Source organism: Tachysurus fulvidraco, chromosome 23 (assembly GCF_022655615.1).
Source record: "Tachysurus fulvidraco isolate hzauxx_2018 chromosome 23, HZAU_PFXX_2.0, whole genome shotgun sequence".
NCBI classification, from domain to species: Eukaryota; Metazoa; Chordata; class Actinopteri; order Siluriformes; family Bagridae; genus Tachysurus; species Tachysurus fulvidraco.
This window is the reverse complement of record NC_062540.1, coordinates 7,620,079-7,645,162: the sequence shown is the minus strand read 5'-3', so window position 1 is coordinate 7,645,162 and position 25,084 is coordinate 7,620,079. Positions and strand designations below refer to the sequence as shown.

At 40.1% G+C, this 25,084-nt stretch overlaps 1 protein-coding gene across 11 annotated transcripts in view; it reads left to right on the top strand.

The window, feature by feature from the left end:
- The window catches only part of baz2a (bromodomain adjacent to zinc finger domain, 2A), a 76,224-nt gene that overhangs the window by 21,230 nt on the left and 29,910 nt on the right, over positions 1–25,084 (top strand). For 9 of the 11 annotated variants that reach the window (XM_027145058.2, XM_027145057.2, XM_027145052.2 and 6 more), the window contains 11 exons: positions 2,469–2,529; positions 2,912–3,020; positions 3,235–3,342; positions 5,894–6,122; positions 6,241–6,302; positions 8,813–8,878; positions 17,301–17,657; positions 17,817–18,071; positions 18,676–18,890; positions 24,588–24,662; positions 24,743–24,914. In XM_027145058.2, the coding sequence (XP_027000859.1) occupies positions 2,469–2,529; positions 2,912–3,020; positions 3,235–3,342; positions 5,894–6,122; positions 6,241–6,302; positions 8,813–8,878; positions 17,301–17,657; positions 17,817–18,071; positions 18,676–18,890; positions 24,588–24,662; positions 24,743–24,914 (1,709 nt within the window). The remainder of the gene's footprint in view (positions 1–2,468; positions 2,530–2,911; positions 3,021–3,234; positions 3,343–5,893; positions 6,123–6,240; positions 6,303–8,812; positions 8,879–17,300; positions 17,658–17,816; positions 18,072–18,675; positions 18,891–24,587; positions 24,663–24,742; positions 24,915–25,084) is intronic. The other 2 variants (XM_027145049.2, XM_027145050.2) reach the window with 2 other exon arrangements.

Sequence of the window (25,084 nt, the reverse complement as noted above, 5' to 3'; positions counted from 1 at the left end):
ATATCGTCCAGCAGAGTCTGTATGTATACTAGAAGCAGTGAATTGTATGTGTTTACCAATCATGATGGCCACTCCTCTTGATCTAGCATGAAAATTTGATTGAAACACCTGACCAGACCATTTTTTACCTAGACGTATACTATCCGCTAAACACACATGGGTCTCCTGTAAAAATACAATGTCTGTATCAAGCTGTTTTAAATGCGCTATAACTTTTCTACATTTTAAGGGACTGTTGAGGGATTTCACATTCCAAGTCACACAGTTAACTGGATATTCAGAAGAATGCCTAGTACCTTTTTTGTTAGCCATGTTAAAACTATGTACAATGATGTATACACATAAGATCCTGACAAGAAACAACACAATGGTATACAAATCCAGTATGATCCCACCCCCTTCTCCAACAAAACCCAGGAGAAAACAAAACTTCACAACAAAAAAAATCCACACATTATAGTGCTTATATTGAGGAACATCACTCTAGCTGCTAGGGCTCCTGACTAGCCCCCAGATATAATTAAAAAGGAAAACACCAAAAAGAGAAGAAAAAAAAGTTATACAGTAGTGTTCTCAACGAAAATAATATAAATGTAAATGTTGACCCTCCAAAATTACTTAGTTGTAAACAAAGTAGTCTACTACCATCCCCTAGCAAACATTTTCTGTATGCAGACAATGTACATATTTCGAGATATAAAACAATTGTGACAGTACAACCTGAGAAGTATGCAGGCTAAGGAAACCCGGTTCACAGTCAATGTCCGATATCTGTCGCCAAGATAATATTCTCTTTCACACAAGCCATGGCCTTGTTTGGATCAGCAAATTCTTTGTCTTCTCCGTGGGTGATACGAAGTTGTGCCGGAAAAAGTAATCCATAGCGAACACCCTGTCGGTTTCGAAGAAGCCTCCTCACGTCTGTGAACGCTGCCCGGGCTTTAGCCACGCTTGCAGTGTAATCAGAAAGAATTGTAATATGCGCGTCATTGAAATGAAGTGGGCCACGAGTGCGTGCACGGCGCAGAATCTCCGCACAGTCTTGATAATAGTGTAACTTAGCAACAATTACTCTTGGATTACCACCCGGTTTCTTTCGTCCTGGTGTACAGTGGCTCTTTCTCAAGTTGTAGCACCTCAGTTAGCATCTTGGCGACTGCTATGGATGAACTGGAATCCGGTGTCGGGGACACCAAGAATCCGCACGTTGCACCTCCTCATCCGGCCTCACATTTCACCTTTTAGCTCCTTTAGTTCAGATTTCAACTCGCCCACTGTACTCTGTAGGGCAACCACCTCATCCGTCCAATTAGATAAACCGCCTGCCCTCTATATCGTTGACACTCGCTTTGACTTGGTCTAACTCCGAGCAAAGCGCCGTGGTGCTGTTTATTATTTCAGATTTCACTGCTCGTAATTCGCTCTTCAGAAAGTCAAAGTCTTCTGCAAGGGCATCCTTCAGTTCTGATTTAATCACAGCTGAAATATCAGACTTCAGTGCGAGAAGTATTTCAGACTTCAAACCAGACGTATCCATTTCGCTGGAATTTGGTGAGGGTGGAGCCGATTCACTCCGGCCTTAGAAACATTCTGGTCCGAGGAGGCGTTCGGGCTATCGCCCGCAGGTCCCGTGTACTTATATTTTCTAAGATTTGTCACCATTTTCGTAGTTTTTAGAATCGACTTAGCAAGATGGTCCAGTACTAAAACTTCTGCCGTCGAGTTTCGAAATAATACTTTAAGAAAAAACACTACATTAGGTAAACATGCCAGGAGCCCTGCCAAACGCGACTTACTGCATTGAACGCCCCCCTCAATGGCATTTTTTAAAATAATTTTGGAACATACAGTTTTGAGAGAATTTGAATGAGAATTATTTTATTAGAACAAAGATTAATAGTTTATTAAACTTCAAAGGAAATTTAGAATTATTGTATGCAAGGTTTAAAATTATCACTCTCCAACCAGCCATAAAGTATTTTTCATAAATTATGTTCACTCATTAATTTCTTGGGGAAGATTATGTAAGCCAAATCTACAGTATGCAGATTTAGCACAAATACTGAACTTGTGAGTTATCATGATATATTAAATACAGCCTAATTGCAAAGCATCTGCACATATCTCTCTTACTTGACAGAACCGTCAGTACGCAACAGATAACTGCTCCTGGTTCATATGCATTGATTCAATTGGGAAGACTTGAAAATGTATGACTAAATAAATCAGATAATGTATTGTGATGACTTTTTTGGCTAGTAGATGTTAGGAATGCCCGGTACCTTAAAAATTTACTGGCCAAATTGGCTGGTGAGTAAAAAGGTTTATTTCAAACCCTGATTATGCGTACTGTCTAATTTTTACAATCTTGTCCCCCTAGTAACGCTGCCTTATTGTTGCATTGGAAAAATAGAGGCCATGCTATGTGGGTTGGAATTAATAGTCTAAAATTTCCTTTTTATCCATAGAAGATACCCCAAGGCGAAGAATTGCTACAGAAGAGCAAGTCATCTTCCCTCTTTTTCATGGGTAAAAACAATTTTAAAGTGTGGAATGCATAAATATAGCATTTTATTTAAGTAAATATTAGTCATTTTAAACAAATCAGTGGGACTTTATGTAAATGTCCATTTGAAGCTAATTTATTTATTTGTTGTTGTTTTTTTAACAGTGGATTTGTCATTTATCATTGTGTAAATGTATTGGGGAAACAGTAAAGCTTAGTATGTTACTTAAAATAAATATTAAACTTCAAATTAATAATCCAGAAATTGTTCACCTTCTGAACTTACTAAAGTGGATGGTGAATAGTAGTAGTAGTATTCTTTTTTTTTTTAAGGAATTTATAAATATTTGTAAAATATATTGTAGTTTTCCATTTTGTTTATTGTCTTTGTTTTAATTTATTTAGCTGGAGGAGAGAGATTCGTGTGCGGAAGCTTGACAACAGACTAAAAGGAGAAACATGGTATTATACTCCTTGTGGGAAAAGAATTAAACAGTTTCCTGAGGTCATTAAGGTAGGACATCATCTTTTTTTTATTCCTTAATCCTATTTCTTATAGACATGAACTAGTTAAACATTCAGTCACCTAACAGAACAGTTTATTTATAATTTTTTATAAAAGATTGGACTGACAGACTTGCAGAACCATCAGTGCATTTTTGTCTTATTATTCAGATCATAGTGTTCTGGTTAATTAACCTTTTTAATCCAGAGTTATATATTTTTAGTATCTGAAGAGGCATGAAGAAAATCTGAAGGGAGTAACAAGGGAGCACTTCAGTTTTAGCCCACGTATGCCTGTGGGGGACTTCTATGAGGAGCGAGATACACCTGAGGTCTGTGTTCAAGAAACTTTGCAGGATTACAGAAGAAGCATTTATTATAGACCAAAGGAGAAGCATTCATTTGTCTCATATACAGTGCCTTGCTATTTATATGCATTTTGTCATGTTACAACCACAAACAAAAATGTATCTTATTGTGACTTTATGTGATAGACCAACTCAAAGTAGCACATAAAGTGGAAGAAAAATAATAAATGGCATCCAAATTTTTTTTACAAATAAATATATAAAAGTGTGGCATGCATTTGTATTTAGCCCCTCTGAGTTAAAACTCTATAAAACCACCATTTTTGGCAATTACAGCTGCAAGTATTTTGGGGTATGTCTCTAGCAGCTTTGCACGTTTAGAGTAAAATTTTTGCCCATTCTCTGCAAAATAGCTCAAGCTCAGTCAGGTTGGATGGAGAGCATCTGTGAGCAGCCGTTTTAAAGTTTCGCCATAGACTCTTAATTGGATTTTGGTTTGGACTTTGACTGGGCAATTCTAACACATGAATATGTTTTGATCTAAGCTATTCCATTGTAGCTCTGGCTCTGTATGTTTAGGGTTTTGTCCTGCTAGAAGGTGAACATCTGCCCCAGTCTTAAATTTTGCAGTGACTAACTGGTTTTGACCTAATAACGCCTTGTATTTGCCTCCATCCATCTCCCCATCAACTCTGACCAGCTTCCCTATCCTTGCTCAAGAAAATCATCCCCACAACATGATGCTGCCACATCGAGTACCAAGTAAAAACACTTACGTTGGAGTTTGTTACATTCCACACATCACTGTGTCTGTTAAAAGCTGAAAGCGCACAGTAAATAGATAACAGTTTAGTGAATGCCACTATTTAATGTGATTTGGTTTGCCATATGGATCTTACCTTGACTTGACTGAGTGACCTTAGAATGACCACCTAATATTATTTTAATTATTATTATAAAAACCGAAACAGCACAAACAAAACATTTAGCAGCATAAACCATCACAAACAGAGCACAAACGAACGAGACCGTTTTTGTTGCATTTGGAGCATGGGGGGGGCTGATGATGTCATCGGCTACAATAAAATGTTTAATATTATAAAAACCGAAAAAGCTCAAACGAAACATTTAGCAGCACAAACGAACAAGACTATTTTTGTTGAATTTGGTGCATGTGGGGGGGCTGATGACGTCGTCGGCCAATAATTCAGTGTTTAATATTTAATAAACCGAAACAGCACAAACGAAACTTTTAGCAGCACAAATGGAGCACAAATGAATGAGACTATTTTGGGTAAATTTGGTGCGGGGGGGGATGTCATTGGCCAATAATTCAGTGTTTAATATTTAATAAACTGAAACAGCACAAACAAACTTTTAGCAGCACAAACCAACACAAATACGAATGAGACTATTTTGGTTACATTTTGAGCAGGTGTGGGGTCGAGTGACCTAGATTTTACTAATTCTTTAATTATTATTATTTATTATTATAATTATTCTTTTAATATCTAAAAAACCAAAGCAGCACAAACGAAAATATTTGCAGCACAAACCAGCACGTGGTGTTTCAAGATGTACTTTGAAAAAGCACAAAGAAATGAGCAATGTTGCAAATGAGCAAAGGACCATAGACACACTGCTCAGCTTAGGACTTAATGCAGCAGATGAAAGACACATCATGCTTACTTGCTTTTGACATCGGAAGATGTCCATCAGCAAAGAATTGGTGGAAACCAGTGGGACCCTGGTATACCCATCTAAAGTAGTCTTCATGGAACAGTTACAGCCAAAAAAACCATACCTCTGAAGTGGAATCAAGGCTAAGCGAATCAACTATGCTCGAAATCATAGGAACTGGGGTGCAGAAAAATGGCAGCAGGTGCGCTAGAGAGATGAGTCAAAATAATAAAAAAAAATTTATTGGCTGCAGCAGGAGTCAGCTTGTTCACTGAATCGCTGAAGAGCAGTACTATAATGAGTGTCTGCAGGCAACAGTGAATAATGTTGGAGGTTCCTTGCAAGTTTATGGCTACATTTCTACAAATGGAGTTAGAGATTTGTTCAAGATTAATGATTTTGTTAGTGATGAGACATAAAGGAAGATGCTTATACATTATGCATCTGATTAGCTACAAATTTATTCTGCAGCAGGACAATGACCCCAAAACATACAGCCATTAAGCATGTCATTAAGCACTATTTTCAGTGGAAGTGATGGTTTGGCCCCCGCAGAGCCCCGATCTTAACATCATTGCGTCTGTCTGGGATTATGCGAAGGATGTTGGGAACAACATAAATTCTGAGTTCCTTCAAGAAATGTGTGCAAGTTGCAGATGGGTGGATATACTGTATACAGATATGCTGTTTTGCAGATGGGTGGTCACACAATATTTATTTGATTTGGATTTTTCTGCTGTTCATTTTTTTTTCATTTTGTTAACTGATAGAAGCAAACTATTAACACTGCTAATTTTGAAAGCACTCTTGAATGAAATGTTTGGTTTATATGACTTACATGTCTTAAAATATGTTAGGAAGGTATTTCTATTAGAATTTTCTTTATGGTGTTTAGGGGAAGAAATGGTTCCTCCTGGCCAATGAAGAGGTCCCATCCATGATTATGGCAATTACCGGCAGACGTGGTCGCCCTCCAAACCCTGACAAGGAATCTAAGCCTCAGTGTAGATCCATTCAGCCCAAGGGGGGTCCACGAAGGCGTCCGGGCAGACCTCCCAAGTTAAAAGTGTTTGATTTGCTGAGCAAAATAGATGCCAGGCTGCTGAAGAGACTGGAGGCAAAGGGTGAGGTTTTAGACTGAAATTCCTGTAAAAAAATTTAATCTGACCATATGGACATAGGGCATTTAGAAATGAAGACTGTAAGACAGTAATCACACAGTTTTCTTCATTTCTGTCTTAGAATTGCTCACAGAGGAGGATAAAGTCAAACTGTCCAAGATCAAGAAGAAAATGAAGAAAAAGGTGATGTAACATTTGATTCTCAATAAACTGTAGTGTTTCTTCAAAGATCCTGTATATTCTTGGCAATTTTAGGCATTTTAATGATCTGAATTATGATGTTATTTGTATTTGGACATTTTGTTTTCAAAGTTTGTGTTAGAAGCCAGAAAATTGGGCAAGGTCTTGTAATTTGTTCCCAGTCTGCAGTGGTCAGTATCTATCGAAAGTGGTCCAAGGAAGGTACAGTGGTGAAGCAGCGACAGGGTCCAGGGGGTGCCAACGCTCATTGATTCACATGGGGATCAAAGGATGGCCTGTGTGGTCCTATCCAAGCTACTCTAGCTTAAATTGCTGAAAAAGTTAATCCTGGTTCTGATGGAAAGGAATACACAGTGCATCGAAGGTTGTTGTGTATGGGGCTGCAAAGCTGCAGACCAGTCAGGGTGCCCATGCTGATCCCTGTCCACCACCAAAAGCGTCAACAATGGACACATAAACATTAGTACTGGACCACAGAGCAATGGACGAAGGTGGCCTGGTCTGATAAATCGCGTTTTCTTTTACATCATATGGATGTCCAGGTGTGTGTCATTCACCTGGGGAACACATGGCACCAGGATTCACTTTAAGAAGGTGGCAAGCCGGTGGAGGCAGTGTGATGCTTTGGGCAATGTTCTGCTCGGAAACCTTGGGTCCTGCCTTCCATGTGGATGTTACTTTGACACATAACACCTACCTAAGCATGGAAATGGTATCCTCTTTCAGCAGGATAATGTGTCTTGCCACAAAGCAAAAATGGTTCAGGAATGGTTTGAAGAGCACAACAATGAATTTCAGGTGTTGACTTGGCCTCCAAATTCTTCAGATCTCAATCCAATCACGCATCTGTGGGATGTGTTGAACAGGACTGGGTCTAGTAGAGTACATGCCGATGCCATGCTTGGTTTGGCAGCAAAAGGGGAACCAACACAATATTAGTAAGGTGGTCATAATATTGTGCCTGAGCATCATGTATTCCAGAGTTTACATCTGTTAACATAAAATTGTTATAAGATCATATGCATTTGTAATACTTGTTTATACTCCTGACTGACAGACCACAGGCAGTAAGGATGGGCAGACATGTCTCACCCTCCATCACCCTCAGCACAAAAGACCCTCAGGGCTGTGTCCTAATCCCCCTGCTGTACTCACTAAACACCTATGACTGTGTAGCCACCACCAACACCACTGCCATTATTAAGTTTGCTGATGGCATGGTTGCAGTGTGACTGATCCCCGAAAAATATGAGACAGCCTTGCTAGAGGAGATTATATACCTGGAAAACCTGTGTCTAGGGAACACTCTCCTCCTGAACATCTGAAAACAAGTGTTGATATTGGACTTTATGACAATGCAGGAGAGGAATCAACTGTCTGTCTATCTTTCGCAGAACAACCTCCAAGATCCCAACCAATTTGGCTTCAAAGCAGCACATTCCACAGAGACTCTCCTTTAGGCAGTCTCTGAGAAGTTACAAGCTGCTAGATCAGCCAAGCTGAGCGGTACTCATCCATCTCCATTTTTTGGTAGAATTTGATGCAGTCAACCACAAGACTTTCTTGACCACCCTCAGGAGTCTTGGAATTTGTGGTTTAGCATGGGAAGGATTTGCATATTACCTCAAAGGTCACTCATATCAGGTAACATGCAGGGGAGCTCCAGAGTTCAGTACTTGGTCATCTCCTCATTTCTCTCTATACATACACTCATGGATGTCCATCCAGGCGATTGCTGGTCATATAAAGTGATTCACCCTTGCAATATCGGTACACAACATTCTCAACTCCACTTCGGCTACTGCTTGTACATTGTGGTAACCACAGACAGTCATGTGTCATTCCCCTCACATGTGACCAATGTGACATGCTCATGGAGATTTATGCTCTATGACATCAGAACCATCTGGTCATACTTTATCCACACAGGCTGCTCAGGTGCATTTTCTCTGGTCATTTCAAGATGGACTACTGCAACTCTAAGGCCTAATTATGAATGCAAATGATCTTCTGCAAATGATCCAAAATGCAGCTGCATGACTTGTTTTTAACCTGCCTAAGTTTTCAAACACCACCCCACTGCTGCACCCATTCACTGGCTTCTGGTAGCTGCACACATCAGATTTAAGACACTGATTCTTGCCAAAAATGCACCAGACCCTCTTCCCTTGAAGCTCTTGTCACTCCTCACACTGTACCTCACACTCTTCGATCCACTAGCATTACTTGACTGGTCCCACAATCTGTCATGGTTAAGAGGTACAGTAGGTATACATCAAGACTCATTTATGTTCTGGCACCGAGGTACTGAAATGACCTTCACCTATATGATCAAACAGCTGAGTCTCTGGCTATCTTCAAACAACAAGTGAAGACCTACCTTTTCCTGAAACGTCTTTGAAATTTCCTGCTGTGTTGATATTGCATGGTGACCCTGGTTGCCATATACAGGTCTGTTACACTGAAACTCAGATTTAAATTTTTCTTACTAGGCAAGAATGAAAAGGATGGAAGATGCTAACAACCGGAAGATCAGGCAGGAGAAACTAAAAGCCAAGGTAATGTGAAAGAGAAAATATTTAAATTTTGCTTAGGTTTGTAAAAAAAAAAAAAACATTTACAGGTTTATACAATTATTTGTATTACATTGTATTACATTTGTAATTTGTATTATTTGTACAAGTATTATCACTAGGCTTGCAAATTATTTTTCTATTAATGTTGGTGGACAATGGGGACATTGGGTAACACTGGATAGTGTGATGATAAATCACAACTCATCCACAAATGTATACTGTATATACTGTAAAAAGTTTTAAACCGTGTTAAAAGAATCTTACTAACAAGCCCCAGTGTTTGATTAGATGTTAAAGGCAGCTGTTAGGTCCAGCAGGACAATGATGACAAAATCACCAGCATCAGACGCAATGAGGATGTAATTAAAAACCCTTAAGTCTGACTTTATGCTATGCAGTTTTTTAAAGCCAGATTGGAAAACCTCCAGGATGTCATTTTCTTCCAGAAATGATTTCCGTTGTGTATAGACAATATTTTCTAAGACCTTAGAAAGAAAGGGCAATCTGGAGAAAATTGGCTAGTAAAGAGTTGTCTAGATAAGGTTTCTTATTATACTGTATGGTTGTACTACTGCATGTTTAAAATCAATCGGAACCACACCAGAAGATAAGCTGTCATTAACAATACTGATGACCAATTGCCCTTCACATGGGAAAACCTCTTTAAACAATTGGTGGGAACAGCATCACGGGGGAAACCCTGAGGGGTTAATATGATGTACCACAACCTCTAATTGTGACATTGTTACCGTTGAAAGCAGTCAAAATCAGCACAGCACGGAACAGAGACAGAAGGGTCAGTAACAATAGGAGGAATAAGAGTCCTGATAGTGGCCAATGAAGAAAGTTCAACGCAACTCAGAAGAGGCTTCCAAGCAAGCAGACAGTGGGGCAATAAGAACAGATTATTAAGTGTGTGTGTGTGTGTGTGTGTGTGTGTGTGTGTGTATGTGTATGTATGTATCTATGTATATATATATATATACTAGTGCTGGGCAACGATTAAATATTTTAATTGCGATTAATCGCATAATTTTTCTGTGATTAATCGCGATTAATCAGTTAAAAGTTAAAAGTTAGTAGCAGTTAACATTTCTTGTAAATCTTAACTTAAACATTTAATGTAATCAAATTAAATATAACATTATCATATAAATAAAACATTCAAATGTTAATGTTTTATTAAATAAGACATTAACGTTTCGTTTGGTTTGTAAAAAAAATAATAAATAATAAAAATTATGTCCAGAACCTCGATCATAACATTATAACTGGCCCCTTCCAAGCAACATCATCAAACTCCTTTAAGAGACTGAGAATCTCAGTCCAAAAAAAAAAAAAAACATTTCAGTGATGCAGGTTGAGTGGACAAAATTAACTGCATGTATCCATTCTTCCAACTTTACATTTACTTACTCATCTGCTCCAAGCCAGTTGCTAAGACACACAAGGTCATTCACATTTTCAGATGATAAAGAAACTCTCTTCTTCTGTACAATATGACCAGCAAGGGAAAACAACCTTTCACAGGGTACGGATGTTGCAGGTGTGGCCAAGTACTTCTGTGCAATTGAGGCCAGCCTGCTGTGTGAGCCTGCATGTTTGGACCACCACTGTAATGGACAGGCCTCTGTACTGATGGTGGGCTCTGCTCTGTATCGACGCACACCGTTCTCAATTGAGTCTTCCTCGTGTTCAGAATCAGATTCTGATGAAGCAGCCAATAGGGCAAACTTTCTCTTTGATGGCTTTGATGTTGTTGCTTCCACAGGTTCCTCTGCAACAACCCTCTGTTCCTTGAGTAAGTTAGTGACTGAGGCCCACACCTCACCTCTCTCAGCTCTGGGTATACACATGAGGTCCTTGAATCTCGGGTCCAATGCGGTTGCAATCTTCAGATATGCAATGTTGGCATTTTCCTTGCGTGTCTCAAGGTCTGTTCTGAATGTAGACTTGAATTTGACCACATAGGCAGGGTCATCATCTGAGTTCTCCATCACCCGAGAGAGATGGCAAAAAGCAGGCAGAACCACAGAGCATGAAACATATTTTTCTCCACTCAGAAGTTGTCACATTCCTGCAAAAAAATCAAACCCATTTCACTCAAATGTTTTGCATTCACTTATGCACACAAAAATGTCCTCATATTCATGCTTACACACACATACAGACACATTATTTCTCTCTCACATGCACTCAGACAAGACAGTGAGAAATATATGACGTAAAATATACCTGCAGGGCTCCAGTAGCATTTCCAACCTCTGCAGTTTGTTCATTTCAGCTGTTGTTGGCATGGCAATCTTCATGTTGTGTGTGGTGAGGACATCCCTCAGTGGCTGTTCGTGTCTGCGGACACTTTTTATCATGTCCAGAGTCGAATTCCATCTGGTTGGGATGTCTTGTATAAGCGACTCCTTCTTTTGTCCAAGTTCAATTTGTTTTTGTTCTAATTCTGCAGCACTCGCTGGACTGTGTTTAAAATGGCCCACAACCTTTCTGCATTTGGCAGGATGTTGTCAAACGTGCTGTTGTGCAGAGATACTGTGACAGAACGCTGGAGACTGTGTGCGACGCAGGGGACGTGTTCAAAAGGCAGATGTCTCTCAGCAGCGATCATATTTCTTGCACTATCTGTGCTAAGTGTGCTGACTTTATTTGAAACGTCCCACTGCTGTGCAACATGAATAAAATGTTTGCACGTTTCAGCAAAATGTCTCTCTTGTGTCTTCATTACAGTCAGAGCATGTGAATGCAGTTCCCATTGTTCAACAATGTAATGCACTGTAACTCCGAGGTAATTATGGTTACCCAGCGATGTCTAGTAGTCTCCGGTGAGGGCAACAGTTGGTGCACGTTGTAATGCCTTCGCCTTTATAGTCCTCTCCTTTTCATACAATTCATGTATTTTTCTTGTGATGGTACATCTTGGCAGAGGCTCATGCGTGCAGTCATTCGTTGCGATCCTAATAACATTCTTCAGACCGACATCTTTCACAATACTAATCGGCCTGCAGTTTGTAGCTACCCACTTCGCAATGGCATTTGTTAGCATGGCTTTCTTTTGTTTATCTATAGTTCTCCCACATGCTGCATCCAATGTAGTCTGCCAAAGCCTTCCTAAACTGTTTGTTTGGGTGGGTGATTTGCTGACATCAATGGTGTGCATTGCATTTAAGTGATAATTCAGACTCAAAGTACTCTGATGATAAGACAATTCAGCTTTGCAGTGGTAACAAATAGCTTTAGTTCTATCAACTCCACCGTGTGGAAGAGGTTTAAAATAAAAATGTCCATTTAAGATTTCGGTACCTTTTTCCATTTTTCTATCCGCACCAGATATTTTCTGTTTCACGCTGTAGCTCTCTTACATCTCTTTCATTGGTTTAGCCTACTGATAAACATCGCACCCCTCCTGTGACCCATGGCTTGTGTTGTATTCGGTTGTATTATTACAGTCTATCTATGTGTATTCAAACGCAGTGAGCAACGGACTTTCAAAATAAAAAGCACGATAACGCGCAATAAACTAATTGTCGGCGTTAATTAATTAATGCGTTAACGCGATAAAAATGGGTTAACTTGCCCAGCCCTAATATATATATTTCCAGTAACTCATATATATATATATACATACATATATATTTAGTTCCAGTAACTCATCTGTGGCCCTCTTGACACTCTTGGCCAGCTCCTGAGTCACTTCGTGCTCATATAGCCTTATATATACACACACATATATATGTGTATTATATATATATATAAAGGCTGCACGAAAATGTCATATTGCGATTATTGAGGTCAATATTGCGATTGCGATATAATAAACAAATGGTATCAAGAGTTAATATCCTTGGTTCTCAAGGAAAATGCACACACAGATTAATGATAATGCTGAAATTTGTATTTCTAAACTCAAGCTAGCAGCAACAACAACAAACAAATGCAAAACATTTTCAAATTAAAATATAAAATAACACATTAATGCTGATTAATGAAAAGCCTAAGATCAAAACTGTAGGTGTACAGTGTGTATATATATATATATATATATATATATATATATATAATGTGTGTGTGTGTCTGTGTCTGTGTGTGTCTGTGTATATGTATATATATATGTATGTACGTGTGTGTGTGTGTGTATATATATAGAGTAAATTACCAACTTAATGCAAGTTATACATGGTATTACACACACCATTATTGATGATATTTGGAGCAATATTGCATGTAATCATTAAACTTGATTCCCTTACATATACATTTGCTTTTAAGCCTAATTATTAATTTTGATTTTGATGTGATTGTGACAGGGGAAGAGGTTTCAGGATGGGGTAAAGAGTTTTTTCTGTCACCACTTTTGAATAAGAAACAATATCAAGGCTATAAAACTTGTCAAAACTCAAAAAGCGAATCACAAAAGTATCAGTGAGAAGTGCATACACTCAAACTTGATTGCACATCAGATTTTTTACTTTATTGATACTGCTTTTAATCGTAATGCAAAGACCGGTCAACGGGACATAAGCTGTCATGTACAATAAAAGCGCCTGCGCAGCGACAGGAAATATAATTTAACACAAAAAGCCACCTAGACGGTGGACTTGTGCTCAGGACTTTTTTTTTTTTGAGCGGCGTGTGGACGACTTCTTTCTACACACACACTTTTTTTATTTCTTGATAAGAGACTGCTGCTAACTATAACACTGATGCCATGAAAAACAGAGCGTTGCCATGGACACACAGGATTCTAACTGTAGAGACGGAGCGCACTATTTTCTTTAGCGGAAGCAATACAATTGTTCAGCAGTGTCGTGTTGCAGCCACAGGTGTTAGAGACCTGTAACTTGAGCAACAGCGCGAAGCCGTGAACTCGTTCTGAATATTTTAAAAGCGTAACAGCTGATGAAAAAGCAGAGACAATTGTAGACGAAAATGAAGAGAGATTTTATCTTAGTTTTTATCTTATACAAAACATTTTCGTCTCATCTTTTTTCGTCAACAATAATGCATGTTAATTTAGTCTTAGTCGGCGTTTTTGGACAGTAGTGCAGTCTTGTCATCGTCTCGTCTTTGTCATGAAAAAAAGGGTTGTTGACGAGCATATTTCCTCTCTTCTTGTCTGATGAAATTAACACTACATATAACAGAGGTAGCATTTTTTCTGGCCACCAGTTCAGTGTCCGTCTGCTCGGCATCCATCTTCCCCCGTTCCGCACTGCACACCGGAAAAAGTCATGACATGACCATACGCGCCACACGTGCCACTGCCTGAACTGAAACTCAGTGGTCTTTTTTTTTTTTTAGCGGTGTAGTGTATGTAATAGGCAAACAGCGTTCAGAGAGAATGGGTTGTCATGTTCACACATGCCTTTATTTATAATTTATTTATTTAATAAAATCGCAGCATTTTGCGTCATATAATTGCACAGGCTTGATATCGCGATTGCCATATGATTAATCGTGCAGCACTTATATATATATATATATATATATATACACAAATACCAAACACGCGCTTGGGTCAAAACTACATATCTCTATTAAAAGGTTTTATAATGGATTAAATTTACTTTTACTGTCACTAATATACACGTTTTTGAAACTTATGCAATTTTTAAAAAATCAAAAGCTTATTTAAGTAAGTACTCATAACCTTTATTTACTACTTTGTAGAAACACCATTTTAGCCATTAAGCTTTTATTTAATTCTTTTTGTGAACTGACATCTTCAGATCATTTCACAGATATTCCATGTTGGTTCAAATTGGGCTTTTTGGTACACAGCCTTGAAATCTTTTGTCAAAAATCTTCTTTTTATTTATACGTTCCAGAGACCCATAAGAATAGCTTACTGGCTTTACATTTCTCAGTGAAAGCTAGGTAGCCTTTACTCTCAGGCTTAGTCCGAAAACACCACCATTTGTCTCATGCAGTGATCCAAAACTTTGACATCAGCAAACTGCTCACCCAAATGACACCATACATGCTGTCTACCATCTGCCGTGTACAGTGAAAACTGGGTGAAAAGAACACCACTCCAAAGTTCCGGCACCATCAAATGTGAGCGTTTGCCCACTCAAGTCGGTTATAACGACAAACTGCAGTCAGGTCGAGAGGACAGTGAGCATGCAGATGAGCTTCCATGAGACACGTTCTGACAGTTTGTGCAGAAATTCTTTGGTTATGCAAACCAATTGTTGCAGCAGCTGTCTGGGTGGCTGTTCTCAGACGATATTGGAGGTGAGGATGCTGGATGTGTAGGTCCTGGGCTGGTGTGGTTACTCATTGTCTGTGGTTGTGAGGCCAGTTGAATGTACTGCCAAATTCGCTGAAACGCCTTTGGAGACGGTGTAGTGATTTTGGCTCGCGAAGCAAGGTAAATATTTATAAGTAACTATAATGTGTTATAGTGACTTCTAAATATTTTAACCTAAGTTGAAATTAACAGTAATGGAATTAACGTTACACTTATTTGGTCTGTTCGTCCGGCGAACAGGACGTGTAACCTTTATTAAGTCTATGAAGGCTGTATCTTCCCAGCCAAGAAAGATTCGCTTCCCTTTTACTTTATACCATAATTTAAATTAAATTAACTTAATAGAGCATGTAGTTCAGACCAGATGTTGCAGGTACCTCAATTTGTGAGCGATACTCAGAGACAATCACTTATTTGGCACAAAAAATATGACATTTAATGAATGAGACAAACACAACATAAAACTAACTACACAAACAAAAGAAATAGGGAAAACGAAATAAATACAAAATAAAACAAAAGAAGTAAATTGGGGGAAGGGAGGAAGAGACTGGAAAGAAGAAACTAGAGAAAGGAAGGAAAGGAATGGCAAGCTTAGACTCAAAAATTAATCACACCCTAACTGGGAAATCGTCACAGAAACTTAAATTCACCTTATTATTCAATGAAAGATTCCTACTTAAAATTACGCATCTAAATTGGTTGGTAAAGGAAACGGTTACTTGCATTGGCTTACTGCACAAGAGTCCGGATGCAACAGAGAAATCTCAGAAAAGTCAGTTAGGGTGGGGTCAGACGTTCTTCCAAGTTCTCCTGAAGATCAGAGCAGTTGTCGTTCTTGGAAGTGAAGCTTGCTGGAACTTCTTTGAAGGAAGATGGAGTCGTCTCCAAGCTGTTCCGAAAGTCTGACCAAGGATTGGTGGTGTTTGTGACAATTTAAAGGTCGCGAACTCCACCCATCTTTGGGGAGATGGCCAATACTACGCCAAGATTTTGGAGGGAAAAACTCCCTTTGTTTTAAGGTGTCTGTGGGCGTGGTTTAGCTATGAAACTCTTAGATGACTTTAAAGTTTTATCCAAGGTGTATTAAGACGGTCTGGCGCCTTTCGTGCTCAAATAAAATACACCATTCTTTGAAAAACGAGTAACCGATAATTTTGTGGTCATTTGGATACTAAACATGAAGGGTAATGATGGTATAAAGGCAGCGGTACATTACATACACAGATCAGTAATCGAAGGGTAACTGATGTTAATACGATATTGTGTTCTTATAAAGGCAAAGAAACAAAAATGAAACATAAAACAAGATGCACTTTCATTAGGGTAGTAAAAAGAAAATGATAGCTTCGTATACATTCTGACATCAGACCTTAAAGGGCCATACAGCATTAGAACAGGTATACATTAACATGCCATGATCAGTAATTAGAGTATAACTGATGTTAAATACAGTTGTTTTCTGACACATGAATAAAATACACCCTTGTCGGGAAATTAAGGAGCAAATAATTTGAAGTCAGGCCAGCCTTAAAAGAAGAACACATTACAAAAAGGGTTATAAGAATAAGAACCTTAGAGTACCTTATCTTCGGGTTTTATTAGTAAAAGGAATGTCTCATTGTGTTGTTTGTTTGTGTGTGTGCGTGTGCGTTCGTGAGTGCGTGCGTGCGTGCGTGTGTGTATGTTCTGGTTGAGGGCCCTTATGAGTTCAATCAGGGAAGCCGCAATGGGGTTATCTGGACTTTGTGTAGGCTCCATTCCTGCAGTCACTCCCGCAAAACCTGCAACATCTGTGGCTTTGTGCTGTGTGATAAAAACCACACATTTTAGAGTGGCCTTTTATTATTGCCAGCCTAAGGCACACCTGTGCAATAATCATGCTGTCTAATCAGCATCTTGATATGCAATACCTGTGAGGTGGATGGATTATCTCGGCAAAGGAGAAGTGCTCACTAACACAGATTTAGACAGATTTGTGAACAATATTTGAGAGAAATAGGCCATTTGTGTACATAGAAATAGTCTGTCATATCTTTGAGTTCAGCTCATGAAAAATAGGGGCAAAAACAAAATTGTTTTGTTTATAATTTTGTTCAGTCTATATATGCGTGTGCATATCAGTAATTTGTATGTGAATAGTTGCAGAATGCCAGAGAACCAGTGCAAGAGGGCCAAGCTCCGTCTTTAGACACAGACATCAACCAGTCTGTCAGTGATCAACTAAAGAAGCCAGGGTGCAGAAGGAAGGTTTCTGTAGAGCGGAATCTTGAGAAGGTCTGTCCTTTGAAAAGGATAGCAGGAGCCCGTAGCAAAGCTAAAGCTCTGGCTAAGGCCCAGGCTGAAGCAGAAGCTCAAGCTCAAGCATCACTGGCAGCTAAGAGGCAGGCAGAGAGAAGGGCTCAGGCCAAGAGACGCTTGGAGGAGAGGAAGAGGCAGCAAAAAATCTTGGAGGAGCTGAAAAAGCCCACTGAGGACATGTGCCTCACTGATCACATGGTGAGTGCATAAAATAATGTTTATTATATTGTTGATGTTTTTCACATTGAACATGACTTTTTTTTTTTACCATTTTATTTACTATAATATAAATGATTTATAATGTGTTGAATTGTCACTTGCTAATCAATTATATTTTATGATCTCTTGTCACTCAAGCCTCTTCCAGAATTGTCTCGCATTCCAGGACTGGTGCTGTCAGGTTTCACGTTTTCCTGCTGCATAACAGTTGTAGAGTTTCTGCACAGCTATGGGAAGGTGTTGGGTCTTCAGGTGCCTAAGGATATTCCAAGTCTGGCCACCTTGCAAGAGGGTCTACTGGGACTAGGCAAAAGCCAGAGTAAACTTCTTGACCTGTTAATAAATTTGGTAAATGCTGTGTTGCATGATCCTGGGTTGCCATCATACTACCAGGTGCGTTGATATTTTATACTATATTGTTTTTGTTTAGATTTATTTATCCTTACTGTCATTTTTTTCTCATTGTGTTTTTCTAATGTTGTTTTGCTTCCTGAGCACCCTGATTTGTTACCTGAGCACCCTGATTGGAGAACAAAGGGTACTCAGATTAAACTTTGAACTTTTATTAACATTTGGCACACCCTCCACATAAACACAGATGCCATCAAACTTCAAAATGAAAAGAAAGCTCTTTCACATGCTTTCAAGCTTTAATCATACACACACCTAGATAACTCTTGTACTCACTACTAGAGATGGAGAGAGGGTGTGTGTGAGAGAGGATCAAAAACATGTAAATATGCATGTTGACAAAATTGTAGGTATCATACCATTTAAAGACATAAAAATTAATAAATACAAATTTAACTAAATTTGTAAATTGACTAATGAAAATCAGACATTGCTTTTTGCTTTTGGTATAAAAGAAGCATTTAAAAAACAAATGAAACTGCATGGACAAAAATGATGGTACCCTTAGAAAAGATTGAAAATAATTTCTCCTGTAGTGTAGTATGCTCTATGAGATGCATTAACAATTTAAAGGACTTTTTTGTAGTCAGTGAAGATCCTAGGGGAAAAGCTGGTGGACCTGGAACTGTCTCACAACACAGTGTCCGAGGTGCTCCGGGTCTTTCTGGAATCTCATGGCTTTGAGAGGAATATATGCAATAGTCTCCGCACTAAAAGCTTCCCAACCCTGAGCCCTGAAGTTAAGGCATCTATCCTGGCCTTCCTGGTGGAAGAGCTCAATGCCAGCAACACGGTCATTAAGTATGATATAACTCATCTTTAAATATATACACTCTTTATTCAATTTATTAGGAATGCCTGTACACTTGCATATTTGTGCAGTTATCTAATCAGCTTACATGTGGCGGCAGTGCAATTACAAACAATCATGCAGACACAGGTCAAGAGCATCAGTTGATGTTTGTTCACATCAAAGGTCAGAATGGGGAAAAGTATGAGCTCTATGTAATTATAACTGTGTTAATGTTGTTGGTTGGAGATTGACCAGACTAGTCTGAGCTGGCGGGAAGTCCATCCATCCATCCATCCATTTTCTACCGCTTATCCGGGGCCGGGTCGCGGGGGCAGCAGTCTAAGCAGGGATGCCCAGACTTCCCTCTCCCCAGACACTTTCTCCAGCTCTTCCAGGGGAATACCGAGGCGTTCCCAGGCCAGCCGAGAGACATAGTCCCTCCAGCGTGTCCTAGGTCTTCCCCGAGGCCTTCTCCCGGTTGGACATGCCCGGAACACCTCCCCAGGGAGGCGTCCAGGAGGCATCCGAAACAGATGCCCGAGCCACCTCAGCTGACCCCTCTCAATGTGGAGGAGCAGCTGCTCTACTCTGAGCTCTTTCCGAGTGACTGAGCTCCTCACCCTATCTCTAAGGGTGCACCCAGCCACCCTGCGGAGGAAACTCATTTCGGCCGCCTGTATCCGGGATCTTGTCCTTTCGGTCATGACCCAAAGCTCATGGCCATAGGTGAGGGTAGGAACGTAGATCGACTGGTAAATAGAGAGCTTCGCCTTGCGGCTCAGCTCTTTCTTCACCACAACAGATCGGTATATCGACCGCATCACTGCAGAAGATACACCGATCCGCCTGTCGATCTCCCGCTCCATCCTTCCCTCACTCGTGAACAGGACCCCAAGATACTTAAACTCCTCCACTTGAGGCAGGAACTCTCCACCAACCTGAAGAGGGCAAGCCACCCTTTTCCGGCTGAGAACCATGGCCTCGGACTGGGAGGTGCTGATTCTCATCCCCGCCGCTTCACACTCGGCTGCAAACCGTCCCAGTGCATGCTGAAGGTCCTGATTTGAAGAAGCCAACAGGACAACATCATCTGCAAAAAGCAGAGACGAAATCCTGTGGTCCCCAAACCTGACTCCCTCCAGCCCCCGACTGTGCCTAGAAATCCTGTCCATATAAATAATGAACAGGACCGGTGACAAAGGGCAGCCCTGCCAGAGTCCAACATGCACCGGGAACAAGTCTGACTTACACCCGGCAATGCGAACCAAACTCCTGCTCCGTTCATATAGGGACCGGACAGCCCTTAACAGAGGGCCCCGGACCCCATACTCCCAGAGCACCCCCCACAGGTCATCACGAGGGACACAGTCAAATGCCTTCTCCAGATCCACAAAACACATGTGGACTGGTTGGGCAAACTCCCATGAACCCTCCAGCAACCTGGTGAGGGTATAGAGATGGTCCAGTGTTCCACGACCAGGACGAAACCCGCATTGTTCCTCCTGAATCCAAGGTTCGACTATCGGCCGAATTCTCCTCTCCAGTACCCTGGCATAGACTTTTCCGGGGAGGCTGAGGAGTGTGATCCCCCTATAGTTGGAACACACCCTCCGGTCCCCCTTCTTAAACAGAGGGACCACCACCCCAGTCTGCCAGTCCAGAGGCACTGTCCCCAACTGCCACGCGATGTTGCAGAGGCGTGTCAGCCAAGACAGCCCCACAACATCCAGAGACTTAAGGTACTCAGGGCGGATCTCATCCACGACAGGCACCGGAGACCTTACGGCCACTGCTCCGTGCGGCTGCATCAACAATATAGGTGGAGAACATGGTCCACTCGGACTCAATGTCTCCAACCTCCCTCGGGATCTGGTTGAAGCTCTGCCGGAGGTGAGAGTTGAAGATCTCTCTGACAGGAGACTCTGCCAAACGTTCCCAACGGACCCTCACAGTACGTTTGGGTCTGCCAAGTCTGTCCAACTTCCTCCCCTGCCATCGGACCCAACTCACCACCAGGTGGTGATCAGTTGACAGCTCCGCCCCTCTCTTTACCCGAGTGTCCAAGACATACGGCCGGAGGTCAGATGAAACAACCACAAAGTCGATCATCGATTTCCGACCTAGGGTGTCCTGGTGCCATGTGTACTGATGGACACCCTTATACTTATACTGGTGGGAAGTCTATAACTCAAATCTCACACTCAAACATACTACAGTACAGAAAAGCACCTGAAAGTTGACAGTTGATAACTGGATAGACCAGTTAATTATTATTATTTTTTATCTTATATTGTCCTGTGTTACTCCGGTTTCCTCCCCCGGTCCAAAGACATGCATGGTAGGTTGATTGGCATCTCTGGAAAATTGTCCCGTAGTGTGTGATTGTGTGAGTGAATGAGAGTGTGTGTGCCCTGCGAAGGGTTGGCACTCCATCCAGGGTGTATCCTGCCTTGATGCCCGATGACACCTGAGATAGGCACAGGCTCCCCGTGACCCGACGTAGTTCGGATAAGCGGTAGAAAATGAGTGAGAGTGAGTGTCCTGTGTTGATATTTTGATGTTAGCCTGTGCCCATGATGGTCTCAGATAACTGTTCCTGGCTAAAACACTCAAACCAGGGGTTCTAACTGGATATAAGATTGTATAACTGCATAAATGTGCAGGTGTTTATACATACACACACACAGTGGTACTGTGCAGTACTAGGCAGGTGTGAAAAAATACGTAAAGTAAGAATGTTTTCAAGAATACAAAGGTTGATAGTTTCTTGGAAAAAAATTTTATATATAAAGTTATTTTATAAATGGAGTTTAGCCTTGGCAGGTAGGTTGTTACAAACATCTTGGAGATCTAACCACAGATCAGATCTGTTGTTGATGAAGGATCCTACAAATTCTTCTGTCTCTTCATCTAATATCCTAGAGACTTGATGATGTTGAGTTCAGTGCTCTGTGGCTCTCTGAGACTCTTGCATTCTCTACACTGAAGACATTATTTGTATTTTTGGGGTCATTGTCCTGTTGCAGTGTACATTTGGGGCCTGCCAGATGGTATTGCATAATGGATAAGTATCTGCCTGAATTTCTCAGCATTATGGACACCATTTATCTGCTTGAAACCCCAGTCTGCTTGGAAATCTTTGCCTGGGTGAGACCTTGAAGATTCTTTTAACTACCGTGTATCTTCTTGCTGTTCTCAATTATGGTGTATGAAAGTAGCAGAGAACATAGCATCAACACAGCTGTTTCTGTTTCAGTTATTGGCAGTCTTACAACCCACATATAAAACTGATGAACATGCACCTAAATCTGATCCTGCAAAATTCAAGATCATACAAAAGACAAGATCCTAAAAATGCAAGATGGTCTCTCAAAATGTTTATTGGATTTAGATTTTTTTTTTGCACTGACTTTTGTATTACGTATGTATGTATGTGTGTATGTGTGTGCGCGTATATATATATATATATATATATATATATATATATATATATATATATATATATATATATATATATATATACGCGCACACACACACTATATATATAATTATTTTACAATATATATATATTTTTTAAAGCATTTCTACTTTACATTTCTTCACACCTGTCTTTTGCAAAGTATTATCTATCTATCTATATATCCATCTATCCATCTATCTATCTATCTATCTATCTATAGTGCCTTGCAAAAGTATTCATACCCACAGAACTTTTCCACATTTTGACATGTTACAACCACAAATAAAAATCTATTTTATTGGGATTTTATGAAATATACTGAAAGAAAGTGGCACATAATTGTGAAGTGGAATGAAAATTATAAATGGTGATTATAAATGGTGTCCGCATTTGTATTCAGCCCCCTTTACTATGATACCCCTAACTAAAATCCAGTGAAACCAACTGCCTTCATAAGTCACCTAATTAGTAAATAGAGTGCACCTGTGTGTAATTTAATCTCAGTATAAATACAGCTGTTCTGTGAAGCCCTCAGAAGTGTGTTAGAGAACATTAGTGAACAAACAGCATCATGAAGACCAAAGAACACACCAGACAGGTCAGGGATAAAGTTGTGGAGAATTTTAAAGCAGGGTTAGGTTATAAATTAATTTCCCAAGCCTTGAACATCTCACGCAGCACTGTACAATACATCATCCGGAAATGGAAAGAGTATAGCACAACTGCAAGCCTACCAAGACGTGGCCGTCCACTTAAACTGACAGGCCGTGCAAGGAGAGCATTAATCAGAGAAGCAGCCAAGAGGCCCATGGTAACTCTGGAGGAGCTGCCGAGATCCACAGCTCAGGTGGAAGAATCTGTCCACAGAACAACTATTAGTCATGCACTCCACAAATCTGGTCTTTATGGAAGAGTGGCAAAAAGAAAGCCATAAGAAATCTCGTTTGCAGTTTGCAACAACCCATGTGGGGGACACAGCAAGTATGTGGAAGAAGGTGCTCTGGTCAGATGAGAGATGGTGGTGACAGCATCATGTTGTGGGGATGCTTTTCTTCAGCAGGGACAGTGAAGCTGGTCAGAGTTTATGGAAAGATGGATGGAGCCAAATACAGGGCAATCTTAGATGAAAACCTGTTAGAGTCCGCAAAAGACTTGAGACTGGGGTGGAGGTTCACCTTCCAGCAAGACAATGACCCTAAACATACAGATAGAGCTACATTGGAGTGGTTTAGATCAAAGCATATTCATGTGTTAGAATGGCCCAGTCAAAGTCCAGACCAAAATCCAATTGAGAATCTGTGGCAAGACTTGAAAATCACTATTCACAGACACTCGCCAACCAATCTGACTGAGCTTGAGCTATTTTGCAAAGAATAATGGGCAAAAATTTCACTCTCTAGATGTGAAAAGCTGGTAAAGACATACCCCAAAAGACTTGCAGCTGTAATTGCAGCGAAAGGTGGTTCTACAAAGTATTGACTCAGTGGGGCTGAATACAAATACAAACGCCACACTTTTCAGATATTTATTTGTAAAAAAAAAAAAATAAAAATGTGGATACCATTTATCATTTTCCTTCCACTTCACAATTATGTGCCATTTTGTGTTGGTCTATCACACCCCTCTCTCCATCCCCACTGTTCTATGCACCCCCCTTTTTTTGCACGGACATTTTAATTCCGGACTGTCAATGTCACTTTAACTCCGGACTTGCACAGCACAGTGCCACTTTATACACTTTACACACTCCATACATTATTTACACACCATACTTCACCTGGACATTCTAAGGACACTAACTCTGGACTTGCACAGCACAGGGCCACTTTGTACACTATTTACACACCATACTGCACCTGGACACTTTAAGGACAATCTTTAAAAACCATACACATTTATGTATATGTATATTTATGCATATGTATATACATTATTTCTTCATATTCTCCATATATTTCATCTTTTTATATAGTTTATACTTTCTTATTATTTTATTCTCATTTTATTTTTTTTTGCTTTTTTATACTTTTTTATATTCTTTATTCTTATACCGGACAGTTGCATAAAGCATTTCACTGCATATCGTACCCTGTATGTATGTGACAAATGATTTGATTTGACATAAAATCCTAATAAAATACATTTTTGTAACATGTCAAAATGTTCAGTGGGTATGAATACTTTTGCAAGGCACTCTCTGTCTGTCTGTCTGTCTATTTAAAGTAGAATTGTATTGTTTGAACAGTGAAATTGACAACACTCTGGAGAACATGATCACCTATAAGAAGAACAAATGGATTACAGAGGGCAAAGTGCGCAAGTAAGGCATTTATAAATTGACATCAATGTATTTTGAATTGATTTCTCTAAGTATTAATCTAATTCACACACATGCAATAGAATGAAAGCTGCTCTAGCACGTAAAACTGGCCGCTCAGAGGATGAGCTGTGTTTAGAGGAGCGGAGACGTAGTACCCGTGTTTGTGTGGCTGAAGATGAGACTCTCCCAAACAGCAGCTTCCTGGAGAATGGCAGCTCTCGCCAACGGAAAGATGAGTTGAAAATTTATGAGGTAATACATCACTTATCTTGTAATATCACCAAGAGTTTGCAATTTTATTGCTAACATATGCTTTGGAGCTCTTTTCTATAACTGGGGGGCTTTGTAAGAGAAGGTTCTGCCACTGCTGTAGCCTTTATTAATAGACATGCCAAGAGCCTGCATTATATTGACAAAGCAGC